Source organism: Oncorhynchus nerka, linkage group LG11 (assembly GCF_034236695.1).
Source record: "Oncorhynchus nerka isolate Pitt River linkage group LG11, Oner_Uvic_2.0, whole genome shotgun sequence".
Classification (NCBI taxonomy): domain Eukaryota; kingdom Metazoa; phylum Chordata; class Actinopteri; order Salmoniformes; family Salmonidae; genus Oncorhynchus; species Oncorhynchus nerka.
In genome coordinates this window covers 66,483,760-66,509,364 of record NC_088406.1, presented here as the reverse complement: position 1 = coordinate 66,509,364, position 25,605 = coordinate 66,483,760, and the positions used below count along the sequence as shown (strand labels likewise).

The 25,605-nt window shown below is 42.0% G+C and overlaps 2 protein-coding genes and 1 long non-coding RNA gene across 3 annotated transcripts in view; 1 reads left to right on the top strand and 2 right to left on the bottom strand.

The window, feature by feature from the left end:
* Positions 1–2,215, bottom strand: part of LOC115137415 (zinc finger protein 69 homolog) — a 48,754-nt gene extending 46,539 nt beyond the window's left edge. The window contains exon 1 of the mRNA XM_065024815.1: positions 303–2,215. Coding sequence (XP_064880887.1) covers positions 303–591 — 289 coding nt within the window. The 5' untranslated portion in view covers positions 592–2,215. The remainder of the gene's footprint in view (positions 1–302) is intronic.
* An 8,836-nt stretch (positions 2,216–11,051) lies between these two features.
* Positions 11,052–17,115, top strand: LOC135574040 (uncharacterized). Its single transcript, XR_010465149.1, has 2 exons — positions 11,052–11,150; positions 14,411–17,115. It is a non-coding gene; the product is annotated as an uncharacterized LOC135574040 (long non-coding RNA).
* LOC135574039 (uncharacterized) lies at positions 11,547–25,055 on the bottom strand. Its single transcript, XM_065024807.1, has 7 exons — positions 24,258–25,055; positions 23,327–23,457; positions 20,385–20,561; positions 15,153–15,317; positions 14,795–14,906; positions 14,445–14,572; positions 11,547–13,788 (listed from the first exon to the last, which is right to left on the bottom strand). Exons 1-7 carry the CDS (start codon positions 24,523–24,525, stop codon positions 12,847–12,849), a joined length of 1,923 nt encoding a protein of 640 aa, XP_064880879.1. The 5' UTR covers positions 24,526–25,055; the 3' UTR covers positions 11,547–12,846.
* Positions 25,056–25,605: the final 550 nt, after the last annotated feature.

Genomic DNA, 25,605 nt, shown 5'->3' with positions numbered 1-25,605 from the left:
GTTTTGACACTGTCTACAATTGGCAAGGATGTAAGGTAACACTTCTCATAACATCATGATATACTATTTATTGACTGATGTATTATGTTACATGCATCATACTGTTTTCATTGAGTAAATAATAGGAAATGCAGTTAATCAAGAATATGGTTAGAATATGAAATTGTGTCTATCGTAAGGTAGCTAAATAAATAATCAGGGGAATTATTGCATTCAAGCCAAAAAACTGATCAAGACGCATCTGAACACATGTGCAGAGGGGAACGTGGCGACAGGTACTGAACATGTTATGCTAAATGTACCTCTTGCCATTCCTCTGTATCGGTCCAAGATCTTGACACTACTCGTAGTACTCCCTGGGACGATGCGCTCTCGCATCATTGTCCTCTCTGCGCGCTCCCGTGCCACCTTCATTTCCAGTAACTGTAGTTTCCTCCTCAGTGCCCCGTTTTCTTTCTGGCTTTGAGTTATTTCCAAACGAAACACTGCATAGTCGTCGTCTACGAGTTTACAGATGTCTGCCACGGCTGCATTCGCTAGCACCTCCATAATGGAGGCTATTTGAGTGTGAAAAACCATACAGTTAGCCATTGTTAGCGTTAACCGCTAGCTAGCTTTACTTATATAAAACCTATAATTTAAGTCCTGTTTCCAACGCAATTAAACACTAACTTGGGTAAGGATGTGATGCTGTGCAGTTAATTTAGTCATATGTTGAGTTCTAGGGTGTTAATAAACGTCTAAATACAACAATAAAACGCTAACTTGGAAATTATTGTTCACTTCCGTTTACGATTTTTTCTTGGTGTGGTTTTCCGGCAGACAACATCTTTTTAATTCCGGTTGGCATCCAATATTAACGTTGCATTACCGCCATCAACTGGACTGGAGTATAAATGGGAAAAGTTCAAAGGAAAAACCTTGCCAACTAACCCAACATTCATTAAAAACCCACCTCCCATTCCACTATGTTGACCCTATCTGATCCTACACCACGCCGACAGCCTGAGAGGACAGAACACTACCATTCAACACACCGTGTAACTCTTCTGTAGTAAATTATCCTAATCCCAAGCACTTCTCTGCAGCTGCCACCACAACACCTATTTTCTGTCATTTACATTCCATTCCTGCGGTACAGTTGATAACCATGGAATTGAACATTGAAAAGCCAACCGTACCTTTCATTCGTAGGCCTATTGCTCTGTTCTGGCAAAAGTCTACTACTCAACGGGAGCCTCTTAGGATCCCTCACGCTTGACCCATCTTCACTGCCTCAGCAAACAACACCTTCTGACTGGATACTTTGTTGCCTTATGCTGCCCTTCACAGGTCGGAGTGTTAAATACACATTTTGTTCACGGGCCTGGGTGGATGGAACCTTTTCTCTCAAAATTCCCTGAAGTTCTTCTGCACTAACATCTCTGACACCCAAAATCTTCCCTGCAGCTGCTACTACAAAATCAATCTTCAGGGATTTCCGTTACGTCTTTGCTGTACAATTAATGACCATAGCAATAAACACCAAGAAGCCAACTTTACTAAAGCACAAACTGTTGGGGTCACTCTGTACTGGCTTACTACTCACAGGAATCCTCTCAGGCTCCCTCACCCTTAGCCCTCCATCCTCTACTTTCCTCACTGCCTCAGCATATGACACTTTCTTCACTGCTCTATACCTGGCAACCTCAACCTGTCTCACTCGCACAGGACATTTCTGATCCCCATCAACATGGGCACCCCAACAATTGACACACACTCCTTTATCCCACTGTAGGGGGTTCAGGACAAAAGCTCTCACCGGATAACTTACATATCCTAACATTACTTTATCAGGTAATAACTCTGTATCAGAACTAAGTACCAACAGGGTCACTTCAGCCATGCGTTCTCCACCCGGTCTGCATCACACCAAATGGTGCGCCCCTTTACACTGAAGAGAAAGAATCTTATTGGTTGGCATCATAAGGTACATTTGAGTCATTTAGCAGATAATCTTATACAGAGAGACCTACAGTGAGTACATTCATCTTCAGATAGCTAGGTAGGACAACCACATATCTCAGTCATAGTAAGTCCATTTTTCCTCAACAAAGAAGCTATCAGTAAATTCAATAGGTACTGCTTATTACATTCACATAACATCTCCTATGATCAGTATCTTTCAAGTTGAATGCAGACTTGTTTAGAAAGAACAGTGTGTTAGCAAGAATAGAGTAGAAATTAATGGCGGGCCGTTCCATTTGATTTCAATGACTTTTTTGGTATGGTGGGATATGCAAAATGGATCAACTTTAAGCACCTCTATCACCTCTATCAAATGTTTTGGCAATCAGGTCCAAAAAGTCCCTTTCTGACCACTTCTACCATGTGTAAAGATGTATAGAAAGCTTCATTCAAATCAAAAAGGGGTGCAGTTAAAAAGTGATTGAAATCAGATGGAACGACCCACGAATGACTGTTCCATCTACATCACCTCAGTAAGGTAAGTATTCAACTGTCCTTGTTCTAGCCGAAGTTGACCGTCTCTCTAAAAACATTTACTCAAGCCTGTTTCAAATGACATGTTAGCAAAGGGTTAATGAGGGGTATGTGGTTAATTACCCTTTTTTACCCCAAGACACTTCACATGATAACTATAATATGTCAGCTAAAGAATATCAGATATCCCCTTTGTAAATCAAATCAAATGTATGGGTCACATACACATGGTAAGCAGATGATATTGCGAGTGTAGTGAAATACTTGTGCTTCTAGTTCCGACTGCAGCAATATCTAACAAGTAATGTCTAACAATTCCACAACAAATACCTAATACACACAAAGTAAAGGAATGGAATAAGAATATATAGATATATGGACGAGCAATATCAGAGCGCATAGGCTAAGATGCAATAGATAGTGTAGAATACAGTATATACACTACCGTTCAAAAGTTTGGTGTCACTTAGAAATGTCCTTGTTTTCCATGAAAACATACATGAAATGAGTTGCACAATGAATAGGAAATATAGTCAAGACGTTAACAAGGTTATAAATAATGATTTTTAATTGAAATAATAATTGTGTCCTTCAAACTTTGCTTTCGTCAAAGAATCCTCCATTTGCAGCAATTACAGCCCTGCAGACCTTTGCCATTCCAGTTGTCAATTTGTTAAGGTAATCTGAAGAGATTTCATCCCATGCTTCCTGAAGCACCTCCCACAAATTGGATTGGCTTGATGGCACTTCTTACGTACCATACAGTCAAGCTGCTCCCACAACAGCTCAATAGGGTTGAGATCCGGGACTGTGCTGGCCACTCCATTATAGACAGAATACCAGCTGGCTGCTTCTTCCCTAAATAGTTATTGCATAGTTTGGAGCTGTGCTTTGGATCATTGTCCTGTTGCAGAAGGAAATTGGCTCCAATTAAGCACCATCCACAGGGTATGGCATGGTGTTGCAAAATGGAGTGGTAGCCTTCCTTCTTCAAGATCCCTTTTACCCTGTACAAATCTCCCACTTTACTACCACCAAAGCACCCCCAGACCATCACATTGCCTCCACCATGCTTGACAGATGGTGTCAAGCACTCCTCCAGCATCTTTTCATTTTTTCTGCATCTCACAAATGGTCTTTGTGATATGAACACCTCAAACATAGATTAGTCTGTCCATAACACTTTTTTTCAATCTTCCTCTGTCCAGTGTCTGTGTTATTTTGCCCATCTTAATCTTTTCTTTTTATTGGCCAGTCTGAGATATGACTTTTTCTTTGCAACTCTGCCTAGAAGGCCAGCATCCCGGAGTCGCCTCTTCACTGTTGACGTTGAGGCTGGTGTTTTGCGGGTACTATTTCATGATTCTGCCAGTTGAGGACTTGTGAGGCATCTGTTTCTCAAACTAGACACTCTAATGTACTTGTCCTCTTGCTCAGTTGTACTCCGGGGCCTCCCACTCCTCTTTCTATTCTATTTAGAGCCAGTTTGTGCTGTTCTGTGAAGAGAGTAGTACACAGCATTGTACAAGATCTTCAGTTTCTTGGCAATTTCTCGCATGGAATTTCTCAGAACAAGAATAGACTGACACGTTTCAGAAGAAAGCTCTTTGTTTCTGACTAATTTGAGTCTGTATAATCGAACCCACAAATGCTGATACTCCAGATACTCAACTAGTCTAAAGAAGGCCAGTTTTATTGCTTCTTTAATCAGGACAACAGTTTTCAGCTGTGCTAACATAATTGCAAGAGGTTTTTCTAATAATCAATTAGTCTTTTAAAATGATAAACTTGGATTAGCTAACACAACATGCCATTGGAACACAGGAGTGATGTTTGCTGAGAATGGGCCTCTGTACGCATATGTAGATATTCCATAAAAAATCTGCCATTTCCAGCTACAATAGTCATTTACAACATTAACAATGTCTACACTGTATTTCTGACCAATTTGATGTTATTTTAATGGGCATTTTTAAAAAACATTTTCTTTCAAACAAGGACATTTCTAAGTGACCGCAAACTTTTGAACAGTAGTAATGCAAGATACGTAAACATTATTAAAGTAACTAGTGTTCCATTTATTAATGTGGGCAATGGTTTCAAGTATGTATGTAGGCAGCAGCATCTCAAAGCTCAAACCACACTGCTATGATTTCTCCCCATTGTGGAGACTCCTGAAGGGATCTTCCTTTCCTGTAGCGGTCCTCATGAGAGCCAGTTTCATCATGGTGCCTTTATGGTTTTTGCGACTGCACTTGAAGAAACTTTTAAAGTTCTTGAAATGTTCCTGATTGACTGACTTCATGTCTAAAAGTAATGATTAACTGTCATTGCTCTTTACTTATTTGAGCTGTTCTTGCCATAATATGGACTTGGTCTTTTACCAAATAGGGCTATCTTATCTATACCAACCCTACCTTGTCAAAACACAACGGATTGGCTCAAAAGCATTAAGAAGGAAAGAAATTCAAAAAATTAACAAGGAACACCTGTTAATTGAAATGCATCCCAGGTGACTACCTCATGAAGCTGGTTGAGAGAATGCCAAGAGTGTGCAAAGCTGCCATCAAGGCAAAGGGTAGCTACTTTGAAGAATCTCAAATATATTTTGATTTGTTTAACACTTTTCTGTTTGCTACATGTTTCCATATGTGTTATTTCATAGTTTTGATGTCTTCACTGTTATTCTACAATGTAGAAAACAGTACAAATAAAGAAAAACCCTTGAATGAGTAGGTTTTTTCAAACTTTCGACTGGTACTGTGTATATATACACTGTTCAAAAAAATAAAGGGAACACTTAAACAACACAATGTAACTACAAGTCAATCACACTTCTGTGAAATCAAACTGTCCACTTAGGAAGCAACACTGATTGACAGTAAATTTCACATGCTGTTGTGCAAATGGAATAGACAACAGGTGGAAATTATAGGCAATTAGCAAGACACCCCCAATAAAGGAGTGGTTCTGCAGGTGGTAACCACAGACCACTTCTCAGTTCCTATGCTTCCTGGCTGATGTTTTGGTCACTTTTGAATGCTGGCGGTGCTTTCACTCTAGTGGTAGCATGAGACGGAGTCTACAACCCACACAAGTGGCTCAGGCAGTGCAGCTCATCCAGGATGGCACATCAATGAGAGCTGTGGCAAGGTTTGCTGTGTCTGTCAGCGTAGTGTCCAGAGCATGGAAGCGCTACCAGGAGACAGGCTAGTACATCAGGAGACGTGGAGGAGGCCGTAGGAGGGCAACAACCCAGCAGCAGGACCGCTACCTCCGCCTTTGTGCAAGGAGGAGCAGGAGGAGCACTGCCAGAGCCCTGCAAAATGACCTCCAGCAGGCCACAAATGTACATGTGTCTGCTCAAACGGTCAGAAACAGACTCCATGAGGGTGGTATGAGGGCCCGACGTCCACAGGTGGGGGTTGTGCTTACAGCCCAACACCGTGCAGGACGTTTGGCATTTGCCAGAGAACACCAAGATTGGCAAATTCGCCACTGGTGCCCTGTGCTCTTCACGGATGAAAGCAGGTTCACACTGAGCACGTGACAGACGTGACAGTCTGGAGACGCTGTGGAGAACTTTCTGCTGCCTGCAACATCCTCCAGCATGACCGGTTTGGCGGTGGGTCAGTCATGGTGTGGGGTGGCATTTCTTTGGGGGGCCGCACAGCCCTCCATGTGCTCACCAGAGGTAGCCTGACTGCCATCAGGTACCGAGATGAGATCCTCAGACCCCTTGTGAGACCATATGCTGGTGCGGTTGGCCCTGGGTTCCTCCTAATGCAAGACAATGCTAGACCTCATGTGGCTGGAGTGTGTCAGCAGTTCCTGCAAGAGGAAGGCATTGATGCTATGGACTGGCCCACCCGTTCCCCAGACCTGAATCCAATTGAGCACATCTGGGACATCATGTCTCGCTCCATCCACCAACGCCACGTTGCACCACAGACTGTCCAGGAGTTGGCGGATGCTTTAGTCCAGGTCTGGGAGGAGAGCCCTCAGGAGACCATCCGCCACCTCATCAGGAGCATGCCCAGGCATTGTAGGGAGGTCATACAGGCACGTGGAGGCCACACACACTACTGAGCCTCATTTTGACTTGTTTTAAGGACATTACATCAAAGTTGGATCCGCCTGTAGTGTGGTTTTCCACTTTAATTTTGAGTGTGACTCCAAATCCAGACCTCCATGGGTTGATAAATTTGATTTCCATTGATAATTTTTGTGTGATTTTGTTGTCAGCACATTCAACTATGTAAAGAAAAAAGTATTTAATAAAATAATATTTCTGCTAAATGACTTAAATGTAAATGTAAATGTTCATTCATTCAGATCTAGGATGTGTTATTTTAGTGTTCCCTTTATTTTTTTGAGCAGTGTATATATATATATATATATACACACAGTGGGGCAAAAACGTATTTAGTCAGCCACCAATTGTGCAAGTTCTCCCACTTAAAAAGATGAGAGAGGCCTGTAATTTTCATCATAGTACACTTCAACTATGACAACTATAAAATTAGAAAAAAAATCCAGAAAATCACATAGTAGGATTTTTTATGAATTTATTTGCAAATTATGGTGGAAAATAAGTATTTGGTCAATAACAAAAGTTTATCTCAATACTTTGTTATATACCCTTTGTTGGCAATGACAGAGGTCAAACGTTTTCTGTAAGTCTTCACAAGGTTTTCACACACTGTTTCTGGTATTTTGGCCCATTCCCCCATGCAGATCTCCTCTAGAGCAGTGATGTTTTGGGGCTGTTGCTGGGCAACACAGACTTTCAACTCCCTCCAAAGATTTTCTATGGGGTTGAGATCTGGAGACTGGCTAGGCCACTCCAGGACCTTGAAATGCTTCTTACGAAGCCACTCCTTCGTTGCCCGGGCGGTGTGTTTGGGATCATTGTCATGCTGAAAGACCCAGCCACATTTCATCTTCAATGCCCTTGCTGATGGTAGGCTTTGTTACTTTGGTCCCAGCTCTCTGCAGGTCATTCACTAGGTCCCCCCGTGTGGTTCTGGGATTTTTGCTCACTGTTCTTTGTGATCATTTTGACCCCACGTTGTGAGATCTTGCGTGGAGCCCCAGATCGAGGGAGATTATCAGTGGTCTTGTATGTCTTCCATTTCCTAATAATTGCTCCCACAGTTGATTTCTTCAAACCAAGCTGCTTACCTATTGCAGATTCAGTCTTCCAAGCCTGGTGCAGGTCTACAATTTTGTTTCTGGTGTCCTTTGACAGCTCTTTGGTCTTGGCCATAGTGGAGTTTGGAGTGTGACTGTTTGAGGTTGTGGACAGGTGTCTTTTATACTGATAACAAGTTAAAACAGGTGCCATTAATACAGGTAACGAGTGGAGGACAGAGGAGACTCTTAAAGAAGAAGTTACAGGTCTGTGAGAGCCAGAAATCTTGCTTGTTTGTAGGTGACCAAATACTTATTTTCCACCATAATTTGCAAATTAATTAATTAAAAATCCTACAATGTGATTTTCTGGATTTTTTTCCCTCATTTTGTCCGTCATAGTTGAAGTGTACCTATGATGAAAATTACAGGCCTCTCTCATGTTTTTAAGTGGGAGAACTTGCACAATTGGTGGCTGACTAAATACTTTTTTGCCCCACTGTATATACAGTTGAAGTCGAAAGATTACATACACTTATGTTGGAGTCTTTAAACTCGTTTTTCAACCACTCCACAAGTTTCTTCTCAACAAACTATAATTTTGGCAAGTCGGTTAGGGCATCTACTTTTTGCACGACACAAGTCATTTTCCAACAATTGTTTACAGACAGATTATTTCACTTATAATTCACTGTATCACAATTCCAGTGGGTTTACATACATTAAGTTGACGGTGCCTTTAAACAGCTTGGAAATATCCAGAAAATGTCATGGCTTTAGAAGCTTCTGATAGGCTAATTGACATAATTTGAGTCAATTGGAGGTGTACCTGTGGATGTATTTCAAGGCCTACCTTCAAACGCAGGGCCGCTTTGCTTGACAACATGGGAAAATCAAAATAAATCAGCCAAAAAATTGTAGACCACCACAAGCCTGGTTCATCCTTGGGAGCAATTTCCAAACGCCTGAAGGTACCACGTTCATCTGTACAAACAATAGTACGCAAGTATAAACACCATGGGACCACACAGCCGTGACGTGTTTCGTCTCCTAGAGATGAACGTACTTTGGTGCGAAAAGCGAAAATCAATCCCAGAACAATAGCAAAGGACCTTGTGAAGATGCTGGAGGAAACAGGTACAAAAGTATCTATATCCACAGTAAAACGAGTCCTATATCGACATAACCTGAAAGGTCGCCCAGCAAGGAAGAAGACACTCCTCCAAAACCGCCATAAAAAAGCCAGACTAGGTTTGCAACTGCACACGGGGACAAAGATTGTACTTTTTGGAGAAATGTCCTCTGGTCTGATGAAAAAAAAAAAGAACTGTTTGGCCATAATGACCATTGTTATGTTTGGAGGAAAAAGGGGGAGGCTTGCAAGCCAAAGAACACCATCCCAACTGTGAAGCATGGGGATGGAAGCATCATGCTGTGAGGGTGCTTTGCTGCAGGAGGGACTGGTGCACTTCACAAAATAGATGGCATCATGAGGGAAGGAAAATTACGTGGATATATCGAAGCAACATCTCAAGGCATCAGTCCCGAAGTTAAAGCTTGGTCGCACATGCGTTTTCCAAATGGACAATGACCCCAAGCATACTTCCAAAGTTGTGGCAAAATGGCTTAAGGACAACAAAGTCAAGGTATTGGAGTGGCCATCACAAAGCCCTGACCTCAATCCTATAGAAAAATTGTGGGCAGAACTGAAAAAGCTTGTGTGAGCAAGGAGGCCTACAAACCTGACTAAGTTACATAAGCTCTGTCATAAGGAATCTGACAAAATTCACCAAACTTATTGTGGGAAGCTTGTGGAAGGCTACCAGAAATATTTGACCCAAGTTAAACAATTTAAAGGCAATGCTACCAAATATTTATTGACTGTAAGTAAACTTCTGACCCACTGGGAATGTGATGAAAGAAATAAAAGCTGAAATAAATCTGAATGCACAGAGATACCATGACGAGATCGTGAGGTCCATTGTCGTGCCATTCATCCGCTGCTATCACCTCATATTTCAGCATGATAATGCACGGCCCTATGTCGCAAGGATCTGTACACAATTCCTGGAAGCTGGAAATTTCAGTTTTTGCATGGCCTGCATATTCACCAGACATGTCACCCATTGAGCATGTTTGGGATGCTCTGGATCAATGTGTACGGCAGCGTGTTCCAGTTCGTTTGCCGTTAGCTATCTCTTTTAAAATAGTTTTAAAATATTGTTGCATTTAAACTTTAGATCACCTGTTAATGTGATGAACAAGATAAAACATGTTTGCAATGGGAAGTAGGCCTAATAGCAGATTTGTTCATTTCATTTTGGAAATTAAATGGTTGTGCTTCTGTATTGTTATGATTTCATGGCACCTACTGGAGTGAATGGGTTGCTTATTCTTTTAACATTAGGGACTGTACGTTATTTATAAATGAGATTTACCTGGAGAAAATCGGACCTCAAATGAAAATGGATGGCCCTCCCTTCAGTAAAATATATTTTTACCCGACCCACCCTGAATGCCTGAAAAAAAACAAGTGACTCTCCCCTATACCCAAAATAATAATTAAAAGATGAAGTGGGTAGCAGAGAACATGCCTACCGTTTTACCAGGGATTAACACCGGTAACGGGATCCCAGAACTGTGCCGGCACCACTCTTCACATTTCCAGGAAAAAGACCTGGGAAATTACAAGCCAGAATGTGAAATAAAATTATATTTACAGTTACTTTAGTTGTACATGCTTTTGGTAGCTGGAGGTGGAGATAGGGTATACACAAGAAAGTGTTGTTTACCCGACTTTTTGCAATGACGGTAGGTTCTATCGCTTGACGCATTGCACAATATGTTAACAATAGCCGAATGTCGTCAACCGGAGCACCCTTCCTCTCAATAAACTGGAAGTGTTTGCTGTTCGGTCTATAGATCGGTTAGGGTCACCCATATTGTGCAAGTGTTTGTCAGGTGTGAATTGCATCAGTAATGAAAATAAAAACTGGAAATACAAACCGATATAAAGACCAGCGTACTGAATGTCGAGTTGATAATACTGCAATGACCTGACTAGATCATAAAGGAACAATTGTCCAGACAGAGGGTTGAGTTTACGAATTGACGGTTTATTAAACTAACTTTACACAGGCTACTGTTTGGCCGTAGCCCACGCCAAATAAATTAAAGACAACCCACAAGCCAATCGTGACCTTCTCTTGTGAAGCCCAGACGTAAGAGTGAGAACAAAGGCTAAACCTGGGCTTAATTTCCAATGCTCCATCCCCCTGCCCAACCCCCCTCCACGCCACTCCGCCAACCGCCAGGATGCCCGGCATCAGAACATTTCAGGCATTCCCGTGATTGGCAGATAGCAGGTTGATTGGCACGTCGGACTCCGCGAACACTGGGTACTGGTAAGTACAACACAACCACCTACTAGCCTAACACATAACACACAGCTGTCTGTGCGGGTCGATCCAATACTTCCCTGTGGATATTTTGAATCAGATTACCTCCGACATATGGACAAACTCAGCGGACAACAGGTAAAGTAAATTGAAAGGAAGTCTGTACAACATTCCGCCTTGTAATGGGTCTGTTCAGGAATGCTGAGCCTACATGTTAGAGACCAGTGCGTAAGTATTTCACTCTTGGGTTCTAAAAGAGGCAACCATACTGCTAACCTTATGCCTAACTCTAACCTACATTTTTGTTTTCATGAACTTCCACGATATAGGCAATCTTTACTTTGTGGCTGTATCATTTAGTGGAAACCCTTTCCAAGCTCAGCGCAGTCAGTAAGTGACCTAAAAACGAATGACTGGCTAGATCCCATCTGTGGAAAGGACAGAAACCTAGAGGTTAGAAGGAAGCCAGGGAGACTTAGGCCATTTTAATTCTAAATTATAAACAAGCAAATCAAAATCAACACATCAAAAGGACAACATGAATTCTCATTTATTAACAGATTTGATCACCTAATTATAGCACATAAAGGAACAGGTACCACCTGACTATATCAAATCATGTTTTTGGCGGGGGTGTTATAGCCTGAGTACCAGTCTCTTTAACTAACATTCCACTCCTGCCATTTTCAAAAATGAACATTCTATCATGAGCTGGAGGTTAACAGATGAGTGGATCCTGATTAGATAACCCTCACAGCTTTCCTCCAATCACAAATATTATCTAAATATTGGAACTGTCGCTTTTTACCCCCACAGAACACGCTGGTATCCGGTTGCTAAGCAATCGTTATTTGTTTGTCCAGAAGTAACCAGTCTGCTAAATTGTTAGCTCAAATCTAAACTCTCAAACTAAATACATACTGTAATTCCAGCCACAAAGCCTATTGCATAGCGAACAGCAACATTTTAGATTTTGACGTTATATTTCTATTTGAGGCTCCACATGTCGTGGGAAATATTAATTTTATTTCCAACAACCAATGAGCAACTCCGCTGTAAATCCAACTGCATATTATTGAACGTTGAGATTGCAGAAAGGCCAAACTCCTGCCATTTTCAAATATGAAAATTCTACAATGATCTGGAGGTTAATAACAGAGGACTTGATCCTGATTTGTTGAAACGTCAGAAAGGCCAGTCTCTTTGGCAATGACATGGAGTGAAAAGTTAGCTAAAAAGACTGGTACACAGACTAGGCGTGTTATAAAAACGAGGGACATTATATTTGTTATGAATAGAATTTAGACAAAACTAAATTCAGAGGGTGAATATAGGGTGTGTTCGTACGTAAACTCAGAGCATTGGCAAATTGTCCGTTCCTCAATTCTGCTCGCACACTGGGACACGTTGATCCGTGCGTCTGACTTCACAACGGCAGTGGCTGAAGTTGGCTAGCTTGCTAGCTACTTCCAGAAACAAATAAGATAACACCTCACTCTGACCATTTTATTTGCAATAGCAGAGCTGATTAGGCTGTTTTCATGTTATCTGAAGCGTTGGTGACTGTAACTGTGCTGCTGGCAACAATTTAATGACGTTTTTTTTTATGTTTACTGACACCAGTCATTAAATCGGAGTAGATAGCCATAGTGAGTTTACGTACGAACTGATAGTACGAACTGATAGTGTTACAGCTTTATTTACTATGTCAACACACCAAACAAGTATGTATCGTGTGAGCGTACCCAGGACACTTCACATGATAACTGGAATATTTCAGCTAAAGAATAGGTCCCAGACATCCCCTATATAGCCTACATCTCAAGCCACACTACTATGATTTCTCCCCATTGTGGACACTCCTATGTCTGATGAGGTTACTAAGGAAGGAAAACCTCTTGTAACACAGCTTACACATGAAGGGCCTCTCCTTGGTGTGAACAGTCTGGTGCTGCTTCACATAGTTCACCTTAGCAAAACGCTTCCCACACGTGGGACAGGCATACGGCTTGTCAGCGTCTGTCCTAACACTCGGCCTACCACATTGTGACCCAATGACACCAGAGGTAGAAGCAGGAGCCACCACCCCCAGGTGGTTGGTCTTTGAGCTCCTACCTTGACCTCTAGTCATTGTTTGGGTGTTGTTGGGATTGTGTGCTGTGTTATAGGCTAGGTACCTCTTGTGATGAACACCCATTCTGACCCTGTCTGTATTGGTGGGGTAACCATGAGGTAACTGAGGAAGGCTAGACCCAGGTCCAAGCTTTCTATGAACCCAGTCACCAGGCATTAGACAAGACCCTGAAGGAGAAGACACACTTGCTGATAGACTACCACCAGGGGGGTCTCCCACCACTCTCTGTGAAGGCTGAAGCCCAGGGTGACCTGCTCTGTTCATCATGGATACTGTGGTGTTTGTATCATAGGAACAGGAGGGTCTATCTCTATCAGCCCCAGGCCCTGCTTCATCCCTGCACTGAGACTGTGAAGAGAAGGGTCTGGGCTGCAGACTGGATTCCTGACTGGAGCCTATGTCTCTCTGATGACCACCAGGACTGAGGTTGTTCAGTCCACCTGTCCACTGGTTGTGTTCGGTGTGGTGGTGGTGGAGTCTCGGTCCTTCGTGGTTCGGTCCTGGTCCTGACTTGGGAAGGAAGAGAAATGGCTCCTGGTCCAGGGTTCTGATCCGTGGCCAGGGTTTGTGACCAGGTGCTTCAGAGGTCCAGTCTCTCCCGTCAGCAACACCGGATATCAGCAGGTCTTCATGGACTGCAGACTGTAAACACATATTGTACAGAAGAACATAAAGGTTTATATAAGAAGCTCTTTGCTGTACACAGAAAAACATGACATGAAATGATTAAATGTTAAGCACAGTCTAGCCATCTAACACTGTGATTCAAGTACCTAACAATATGGAGCCATTTGAGTTTATTATAAATAAATAATGTGTGTTGATTCAAGAATGAAGTATGAAGTTTTGGTTCCACAGAACAAAAGGAGAAACTAAAGGCGTTCCCTTTCCTACTGTCATTTATCAATGGTCTTGTGAAGCCATTTAGTGTTGAGGCACTGGCATTGTCTGAGGTCTGGTTTAACATTAGGGGAGTGTGAGGAGGATGAAGGCCAGGAAGTGTCTGATGTCACAGGGTCCATGTTCCAGTTGATAGATCCAGCTGAAGGCAGCACCTGTTAGGTGGTTAACCTGAGGTGCCATCAGTGTCTCTGAATCACAACTATAGGAGCAGGACGGAGCATCGCTTGCAGAGTCTGTGTCTGTTCTCTCCCCCTGCATACAGACACACCTAAAATCGACACCTCACCCAGTCTGTTGTCAGTTTGGTTGTTTTGAGTTCGACCGTCTGTTTCTGATTGTGGTTAACAGTGTTGTTCCCCAGCCCAGAGTTGAGGACGCTGTCCCTTCCCACTGACCTCCACTATGTCACCTCTGGTCCTGGCCTGCTCAGTGATGTCATCCCCCGGGCCCTTGGCTGCACCAGTCTGGGTCTGGGAATCCAAGATGGTCACCCAGTCTCCTCTGTTAGCTTCCAGCCAACCACCTGCAGGAAGAGGTTGCAAAATAGACTTTACATATGTTTTTTTTTTGTCAATTACCTGGTCAAGTACACACATTATAATGTGTGTTTTTGTATGTAAACATAAGCTGTATTGATAAAAACATTTGAATGAAGAAAATTAAGAAATAAAACAATAGCCAGGTGCATCACTATTCCCATTGAATATCTATTACTGTATGTAGGCTACATGTATTTCTCTCTTACCTTGCTCCCCCATCTTTAGTCCACTCAGCAGGTTAATGCTCTCTGGTCCATCTTCTACTGTCTCCTCTTTGACCAGCAGCAGATCAGGCTTCCCATCCTCCATGTCTACTGACTGTAAGAGATACAGAGTGAGAGGATGTTGGATCAAGAAATCTGATAGGAGCATCATGCTGTGGAGCATCTTCTGATTGGACAATGAAGGATTGCTATAAATACTATCCAAACATGTTAGTTGATTTGATTAGTTGACACTAATACTTGGATGATTCAAAGGCATGATACCACAGCTCTCCTCTGAGACACTTTGTGGATACAGGCCCTGACTTAATACCATTCAGACAGTTTACAGTGGGCTCACCTCAGTGAGACTGTGTGTGGTCCTGTACTGCTCAGCTGGCTCCTCTGTCGGTCCAGGAGTAGGAGTAGTCTGGTTGTCCTCCATGACCATGGTCCCCTCGGGGTTCCCCAGACCCTCCTCACAACCCTCCTCCTTCACCAGCAGCACCTCTGGACCCTCCTCCTCCTGGAAGAGACAGGTGATACAGATTACACAGACATACACTCCCTCAGGTACGTACACACAGATAACACACTTTCAACATGGAGTGTTTACCCATCCCCACTACGTTTGAGTCCTATACTGTAGTTACAGAATGACTTCATTGTTGTTAAACCCATCATGGTGGACATAAATATAATGCTGTGGGTTAAAATAAGTCAGCTATGTTAAGTCAAAAGACATCAGACAAACCTTACAAAACTATTTTTGTGTACAGTAGGTGTTTGTTAGTGTGTGGGAATGTGTAGGTATATTTACTAAGTGTTTATTGGTTATAAAGTGCTGTTAGTGTATGCAGCATAGGGTGTGTTCAGTCGTTTACTAAAGGGAGTTTCAATGAAAAGTCCCATTTTGTGTTTATTAACCCTTTTACACGGCCTACAGAGCCTCCAGAAAGTAGTCATTTTCCACAATTTGTTGTATTACAGCCTGAATGCAAAATGTATCAAATGTAGATTTTTTTTTGTCACTGGCCTACATACAAATACCCCATAATGTCAAAGTGGAATTATGTTTTTAGAAATTCTTACAGAATTAATAAAGAATGAAAAGCTGAAATGTCTTGAGTAAATAAGTATTTAACCACTTTGTTATGGCAAGCCTAAATAAGTTAATGAGTTCACATTTGCTTAATTAACAAGTCACATAAGTTGCATAGACTCTGTATGTAAACATGATTCTCAGTACCCCACAGGTTTTCCAATGACTCGCAAAGAAGGGCACCTATTGGTAGATAGGTAAAAAAAAGCAGACATTGAATATCCTTTTGAACATGGTGAATTTATTAAATTACACTTTGGATAGTGTATAAATACACCCAGTCACTCCAAAGATACAGGCGTCCTTCCTAACTCAGTTGCCGGGGAGGAAGGAATCCTCTCGGGATTTCACCATGAGGCCAATGGTGCCTTTAAAAACAGTTGGAGTTTAATGGCTGTGATAGGAGAAAACTGAGGATGGATGAACAACATTGTAGTTACTCCACAGTACTAACCTAATTGACAGAGTGAAAAGAAGGAAGTCTGCAAAGAATAAAAAATATTCCAAAACATGCATGCTGTTTGCAACAAGGCAGTAAAGTAATACTGCAAAAAATGTGTCAAAGCAATTTGCTTTTTGTCCTGAATACAAAGTGTTATGTTTGGGGCAAATCCTGTACAACACATTACCAAGTACCACTCTATATTTTCAAGCATAGTGGTGGCTGCATCATGTTGTGGGTATGCTTGCCATCACTAAGGACTGTGGAGCTTAGCACAGGCAAGTGCCTAGTTTCCACCAGATACTGGGAGATTAATTCACCTTTCAACAGGACAACAACCTAAAGCATAATGCCAAATCTACACTGGAGTTCCTTACCAAAAAGACAGTGAATGTTCCCGAGTGCCTGAGTTACAGTTTTGTAAATCTACTTGAAAATCTATGTCAAAGCCTGAAAATGCATGTCTAGCAAAGATCAACAACCAATTTGACAGAGCTTCAAAAATAAAATGGGAAAATGTTGCACGATCCAGTTGTTGAAAGCTCTTAGAAAATGACCCAGAAAGACTCAAAGCTGCAATCACTGCAATCACTTGCTTCCACAAAGTATTGACTCAAGGGTGTGAATACATATGTAAATGAGTTATGTTTGTATTTCATTTAATACATTTGCTAACATTTTGGAAAACATGTCACTTTGTCATTATGGGGTATTGTGTGTAGATGGGTGAGAAAAAAAATATATTTTGAATTCAAGCTGTAACAACAAAATGTGGAATAAGTCGAGGGGTATGAATACTTTCTGAAGGCACTGTATAATGATAGGGCTAAATTGAAATGTTTCTTACAGAAGAAATATGAAATGCATAAGCATGGTAGCAATTGAAAGGGAACAGTTTTGAGATTATGGAAACTGTTGTGTCCAAAGTAGAGGACACAACAGTTCATCTAACACAATACTGAATCGCAACATTCCACTGTTGATTTGATGTGCATTTTACATTTACTGAACTTTTCACCGCATTTGTTGATAACGAAATCAATAAATACTCTTGATTCATTCAGTAACATGACAAGAATATTCCTGGAAAATGTGGGGTAGATGCAACGTAAGGCAGAAAAATGACAAGGGTTTGAGTGAGAGGACTAACTGGTGTCTCCAAGTGGCAATACACCTCTCCAAAGTGTGCACAGTTCCTAAGTAATTTCAATGCATTTGTATGACTCAAAGAACAGTCTCCAACTACAAGGTGATTTTTTTGTTGCTCTCCTAGCTGTGCCGTTGAGGAACTGCAGCAAGCATACTTGTTGTCGCAATCCAAAACCGGACCATTTTAAAATGGCAATCTGGATGAGGTGGGCATCATTTGAAAGCTTGTTCTATTGCCAACATCATTAGCTAAATTATAAAATACGACATTACAGTGTTAGGCTTTCACAAGACAATTCAGAGAAACAGATGGTCATTTTGGTGAGCATAGAAAGGAGTCATGAGTGCATTCAGGCGCGTGTTCCGTGGCTAATAGACTCATTATGTTCAGAACAGGTTCTGACACCATGTCATCTTGTAACTGAACATCAAACGTAGGGATCATAAACATTGACACTGTAAACAGTGTACAAGACATTTGGAAAGCCTTCCTACTGTTGAGTTTGCAACCCCTTTTGCCCTCAGAACAGCCTCAATTCGTCTGTGCATGGACTCTGCAAGGTGCCAAGCGTTCCACAGGGATGCTGGCTCATGTTGACTCCAATGCTCCCCACAGTTGTGTCAAGTTGGTTGGATCTCCTTTGGGTGGTGGACCATTCTTGATACACAAGGGAAACTGTTGAGCGTGAAAAACCCAGCAGCGTTGCAGTTCTTGACACACTCAAACGGGTGCTCCGGGCACCTACCATACACTTGTGTATTTAAATATTTTGTCTTGCCTATTCACCTTCTGAATGACACACAAACATAATCCAAGTCTCAAGGCTTTTCAAATCCTTCTTTAACCTCCTTCATCTACACTGATTGAAGTCGATTTAACAATAAGGAATCAAAGCTTTCACCTGGTCGGTCTGTCATTGACAGTGTTCCTAACGTTTTCACACTGTGTATATGACATGAGTTTTATCATATGGAAATGTGAAGTGCACATTTTGACTTATGAGTGTTTGGTTTGCTTGTATGAAGTCAAAGCTGTATTTATTATAATCCTTAACATCTCATCTTTCAAAATACATAGAGTCCTCTTAATTTTCAGCATTTCCTTCATTCAGACAACAACAAAAAGTTGCACAATTAGTGGGAGGGATGGGTGCAACTTGTCACGTGTTGTGCTCAAGTTCAGAACAGCTGTCAGTCAAAACCCATACAGAGCCTGAGCACTGACGTCATTTATTGTATGTTACTGTACAGACACTGTCGTTACAATTTAGGTGCTTATCAGTGCCCAAATCTGCCACTTTCAACCCGTATGTATACAGGTACATAAACAAGTGTTAAATACACCATATGAAAACCACACATACACATCTCAACAAAGAAAAATCTACATGAATTTTCTCATTAAGTGTCGTGGGAAAAAATGGTAGTAGTTGAATGGAAGTAATGAAACATCATATATCCTACACAGTACAAACACTACATGTAACAGACTTTTAAGGCTTATTTATATATGCCTTAGAAATCACACAATGTTTGGATGCAATATTCTACTAAGGAATATTCAACAGTAAAATCTGTTAGTCTTGTCATTCCAAATGCATCTGTGGATATGTTCTGTTGACAACAATAACAATTCAGCTTTGTCTTTAATGCAGGTTTTTGATCTAAATGTCAGAAGCTACAGTATCAAGTAGAAATGGTTACGGTCTTTGTCAGGGTTGATACAACTAGGCACCACACCTGATCAACTAAGCTAATTGATCAGTGATTGCCTAAATTCAACACACCTGGGCTTCCAGGTCAGTTAAATCAAAAAATGAAGTGCCTATAGCCCTCCAGGACCAGGGTTGCCTACCCCTGTTCTATGTTATAGAGTGGAATGTTTTTTCTGCTGGTGTACCCTGAGGTAGCTACGCAAACAGCCTTTCGTCCATGTGGATCTTCAGGTGCATCTTCAGCTGGTCCTGGCGGGAGAACCTCTTCTCACACTGGGGGCACCTAAAGGGTTTCTCCCCTGTGTGGACCCTCTGGTGCCTCTTCAGGTCACCAGCCTGGGCAAAGCGCATGTGACACTGGGTACATTTGAAGGGTTTCTCCCCTGTGTGGACCCTCAGGTGTCTCTTCAGGGTGCCAGCTTGGGCAAAGTGCATGTGACACTGGGTACAGATGAACGGTTTCTCACCTGTGTGGACCCTCTGATGTATCTCCGACTTCTGGGTGCAGCTGAAGCCTTTGTTACAGAACTTGTAGAGGAACCGTTTATCTTTAATACTGCCTGATGTTGCTCCCCCTCCCGGAGCCTGGGCTCTAGCCCTGTCGTTTGAGTTCAATATCTGATCGAAACGGACACGGTTGTTTGAATCCAAAGGCCCCATCGATGTGGACACTGGGTCGTGACCGCTGAATGCGTGTAAAGGGGAGTGGGTCGCGACATTTGGATTTGTCTCTAAACTTTCCCTGTTTTCTAAGAAATCTCTGCCCTGTGAGTGTCCGTCTCCTATGTGACTATCTGCATTCCATGTGGGAGGAGCGTCGCCCTCCACTTTCACAGTCACTTTATCTACGACCAGACCCTTTACGCACCCTTCAGAGTATACACTACTAGTGTACTGGTTCCAGTCCTCTCTAGACAGATCAGTGTGTGTCTCTAAACCCAAGGGCATGTTGCCAGGGTCCATCCCTGTAGCGTAAGAACAAGACGGATCATTGCCAGTCTCTAACACGTCACCTAAGTGGTTACCGTAAAGTAAATACTCTGAGCCGGGAGCAGGACAGCCCAGTGGCCCCAGTCTCTCTGGGTCTGATCTGTGGTCAGATCCTGTGTGCAAAAGCCTTTGTGTTATAGTTAAAGTCTCTGTGTCGGTCTCTGACTTGAGGACGGCGTTCAGCGTTCCACTGACCTCCGTGATGCTGCGTCGCGTCCTGGGCTGCGCTGGGGCGGTGGTAGAGTCCTCCGTGGCTACAGGGGATGCTACTCCAGCCGCTGCTCCAGTCTGGATGTCTCTGCTGTGTTGTAGCTCCTTTCCTTCGGACCTCTCCTGCTTGACCCCAGGACCTACAGCCTCTGCATCTGCAGACTTGACACAAGAAGGCTGCGTTTAGACAGCAGCCCAATTCTGATCTTTTTTTCCCCTTTAATTGGACTTTTGACCAATGAGATCAGCTAGGAAAAAGATCTGATGTGATTGGTCAAAAGACAACAATGACAATGTCGTAGGGATGTCTCACAAGCTCCCTTATGGGTCGTTCCATTTGATTTCAATTACTTTTTGACCGCACTACCTTTTGATTTGAATGAAACTTTCCATGGTAGAAGTGGTCAGAAAGTGACTTTTTGGACCTGAGTGCCAAAACATTCAGGAGATAGAGGTGCCCAAAGTTGACCCATTTTGCTTTCCCCACCATACCATGAGACATCCATGTCTTAATCACTGGAAAAGATAAACGGTTGAGTTTGATATCATTTAAAAGCTTTACAAACAGGGTTGTCTATTTTTTTAATATCTTGAACATTTTTAATGTTTTCCTTTAACACCAAATATCTAAAAAAACTTTTCTTGCATACGTTGTAGCTTAGACTATTTTACATCATCTAAGATGTTTGTGTTGTGCCTGTCATCAGTTGAGGCACAGCATGCTCTTGAAAACAGGGTGGAGGGTGTCATGTTTTCTGACTGATAAATGTACTAAAATGGAAATACAATTTCAACTTTCAATTGGTACCAAAAAGATGGTTGACGGTCCATAACAATTGGACCGTCAACCATAACAAGAGAATTTTGACTTGAATGGGAATATAAGATGTTTTATATTATACTGTGAATCATCCATAGGAAACCTATTGAAATCATAGAAATATAGATGACAGAATAGATATTCTTACTTAAGTTGACATTCAACTGTGAATCGACCGGCGGCTATCTTTGTGGTAGTAATTGGAGGTTTAAATGCCCACGCCAGTAGAACAACTTTTTAGAGCTGAAAGATGATGGCCACAGCCTACCCATGATTTTGCACAACGATTTAAGTCAATAAGTCATCGTTTTAGTCAAAGTATGATATATTTGGGCTTGTAGTGACATCTGAGCTGCCCACTTTGTGCAAATCCGTGTGAATGCGGTGTGTTTTCCTATGATATGACATACAAATGCTTTTCAAACTACGTTTCATTTCAAGGCTGGTTTTATTTGAATGTTACCACCCACCAGCATGGCATTGTTCCTTAATCAGAAACAGCTGCAAGATTATTCAAATTAATTATTTGCCACTGAGATGAGACAAACAGCCTTGTGTCTGTATTACCATTTTATAAATGGTATAATTGCGTGATATGATAGCATTATGCCAACCCGTCGCCGCAAAATGAATGGTTTTGACCACTAACACGATGGGCCTAAAATGAACACCCGCATAGGCGGGTGGTCAGGCTCAACAGTGGGAGCATTTCACTTGCGTTTGTGAATAAAAACGGTAAAGTATGATCACATTTATAGTAAAATAAATGCTGCAGTAGCTGTTTTCAAATTACTTCCTCTGTTTTGTTTCATAGCTGGTACATTAAAATCGCACAAAGTCAAAGAACTACAAATGCTATATAGCCTATTCCACCTCGTCCTTCCTGGCTGGAAGCTGTGCCCACGTTTAGAGCTGAGTGAAATTTACATTTTTAGAAAAGCTGTAGACAAAAGTCAACTGAAATGAGACTTTGTCCTTGTGTTTCTTGGCTATTTAAATTATTTTGTTCACAAGCTAGTTTGTCAATGAACAAAGTCATTGTAGCCTATACTTTCACTTCCCATGAGAACCATGAGCACGAGCTGACTTGGCTTTGCTATAGCAGCAGCCGAAGCATACCAGCAGCCTACCTAGCTACCAAAGGTTGCAACGTGTCCATAACAATGTAGAAAAACGCATAACAGCTATCGTTCAATAGTTATTCATATTACCAGAGTTTCATCTTATTATTTCTAACTATTTCTATAGCGGATTTGTGGCCACAATTTATGGAAGATGACAAAACTTTGGAGATGACAAAGTCAAAGATAGGCCAGTGGTTTCCATCTGTGGCAATATTTTCCCTAATTCAGCTCCAGAACCAGACACAGAGCCAGCTGGCTAATATTTTGAATATGGTGTAGTAAGAAAACAAAAAACAGCATCAACAAATAACATTAGCTAGCTAGATAAGTTTAGCATGCTAGGTAGCTACACTGACAGTGCCCTATTTGTCAGTGCCCCAGCCTGTCATTTTAATGAAGTAGCCTTTGTAATTTTTCGGAGGTGGAACTTAAATGTGCATTTCCTCTTTAGGACAGGAAATTACGTCAAAATAGTGGTAGCAACTTCTAATTAAAATGTCAAGGGTGTACCAGCTAAATTGCAGTGGTCTGAATGGATAGGTCAATTCTATTAATTATATTTCTAGAATTCAAATGACACCTGCCATGTTTTCAAGAGTATGCTGTGTCTCAACTGATGGCGTGCACAACACAAACACAGCCAATTATGTAAATTAGGGTCTAAATTGAATTACCACCCTGCATGTAAAGCTTTAAAATTATATCATACTCCACTGTCATTTTTTCCCCAGTAGTAAAGACATGGATGTCCCATGGTATGGTGGGGTATGCAAAATGGGTCAACTTTGGGTCAACTATCTCCTGAATGTGTATGGAAAGTGCTGTTCAAATCAAAAAGGGGTGCAGTCAGAAAGTGATTGAAATCAAATGGAACGATGTAAGCAAGTGAATAGCCGAGGGGAGTGTTTCTGAAGAAGAAAGGAAATCAGGACACATTTGATTTACAAAGTAACTAATTGTTAATGCAACACTATTCCACTAACCTCTATCACAATAATATGCTGGGTTGAGGTTCCACTCCCCTCATCAACAGTGATTGGTTGGTCATCTCTCCATGTATTGTGTCCCGCTGGCTTCGCCAAGCCCCTGTGGCCTCCAGTGAGATGTCCTTCACCTGAGACAGTGATTGAGGGAAAAGAGGTGGTTAGGTTAGCTACTTTCAATGCTATATTGTACACTGTGGACACGGTCTAGAATTGGCAAGGATGTAAGGTAACACTTCTCATAACTTCTTGACATACTATTTATAGGTCAACTGATTATGTTCAATGCATCAAATTGAAAATGCAGAAAATCTGGTTAGAATATTATATTGTGTCTTTGGTGTTTCAAGGCAATCAGACTGCTAAACAGGAATCACTAACTCAGAGAGGCTGCTGCCTACATTGAGACCCAATCACTGGCCACTTTAATGAATGGATCACTAATCACTTTATACAATGCCACTCTAAATAATGCCACTTGAATAATGTTTACATATCTTACATTACTCATATCACATGTATATACTGTATTTTATACCATCTATTGCACCTTGCCTTTGCTGCTCATCCATATACTTACATGTACATATTCTCAGTTTAGCCCTTTAGATGTGTGTATTAGGTAGTTGTTGGAGAATTGTTAGATTACTTGTTAGATATTACTGCACTGTCGGAACTAGAAGCACAAGCATTTCGCTACGCTCGCATTAACATCTGCTAACCATGTGTGTGACAAATAAAAATGGATTTGTGCAAAATATTGAAGTTGCATATTATCCAACAAATGACCAAGACCCAATTCTGGTTAACCATAATGTGGTTAATAAAACAGTTAACCATGATGTGGTTAACGCATCTAAAGTCACGCGCGCAAAGGAGGATAGGAGGATGGGGACACGGTCCCGCAGCCTCAGCGTTCTGCTAAATGTACCTTTTGCCATTCCTCTGTATCGGTCGAGGATCTTGACACTACTGGGACGACTGGCGAGGACGCGCTCTGCGCGCTCCCGTGCCATCTTCAGTTCCAGTAGCTGTAGTTTCCTCCGCATTGCCCTGTTTTCTTTCTGGCTTTGAGACATTTCCAAACGGATCACTGCATAGTCATCGTCTACGAGTTTACAGATCTCCGCCACGGCTGCATTCGCTAGCACCTCCATGATGGAGGCTATTTGAGTGTGATAAACCATACAGTTAGCCATTGTTAGCTCCTTGCTAGCGTTAACTAGATAACATATATTAAGTCCTGTCTCCAACGTGAATTAAACACCACCTGGGGGGTAAGTATGTTATGCCGTGCAGTTAAATTAGTAATATTTTGAGTTACATGGTGTTGATGAATGTCTAAATAACAAAAATAAAAACGTTGAAGTGGAACTTGTACTCCGTCAGTGTTCACTTCCGTTTACATTGAAGAGAAAGGATCTTATTGGCGTGGGTCATAGCTCAAAGGGTGTGGTTAAATGAAACGGGTATGATGGCAGCGCGCTGTTCTTTGAAATGCGGTACTGTATTAAGTTAGCTACACATTCAGGGCTTTATTTTCGGCTGGCGCAAACACAGCTTTTTGACCAAAACCGGCTCCAAAAGATTGGCTGCTTCGTGGGCAAAGGGGTGAACCTATCAAAATAAGTACATCCATTTTTACATACCGTTAGTCAAATATCACATCACTAAGTGTAACCGATGTGAAATGGCTAGCTAGTTAGCGCTGGTGCGCGCTAATAGCGTTTCAATCGGTGACGTCACTTGCTCTGAGACCGTGAAGTAATCGTTCCCCTTGCTCTGCAAGGGCCCCTGCTTTTGTGGAGCGATGGGTAACGATGCTTCGAGGGTGGCTGGTTCGAGCCCAGGTTATACTGTTACATAAGGAATTAACATGGTCCACACACACCAACAGTGGTGTTGACAATACAACGCCTCTTCCCCTTCAGGAACCTGAATAGATTTGGCAGATTCTCAAAGTTCTACAGCTGCACCAGTGAAAGCAACTTAACTGCCAGCAACTAATTGGTCTCCGACTGCAAGGCCATGACACACAATTTATCTGGTTCAAGTCCGGCTGGGCCACTCAAGGACATTGAGACTTGTTCCGAACCACTCCTGCGTTGTGGCTAAGTAAAGACGTGTTCCGAGGCCTCTCCACTAAGGGCCAATATTTGGGGCGGCAGGGTAGCCTAGTGGTTAGAGTGTTGGACTAGTAACCGAAAGGTTGCAAGTTCAAATCCCCGAGCTGACAAGGTACAAATCTGTCGTTCTGCCCCTGAACAGGCAGTTAACCC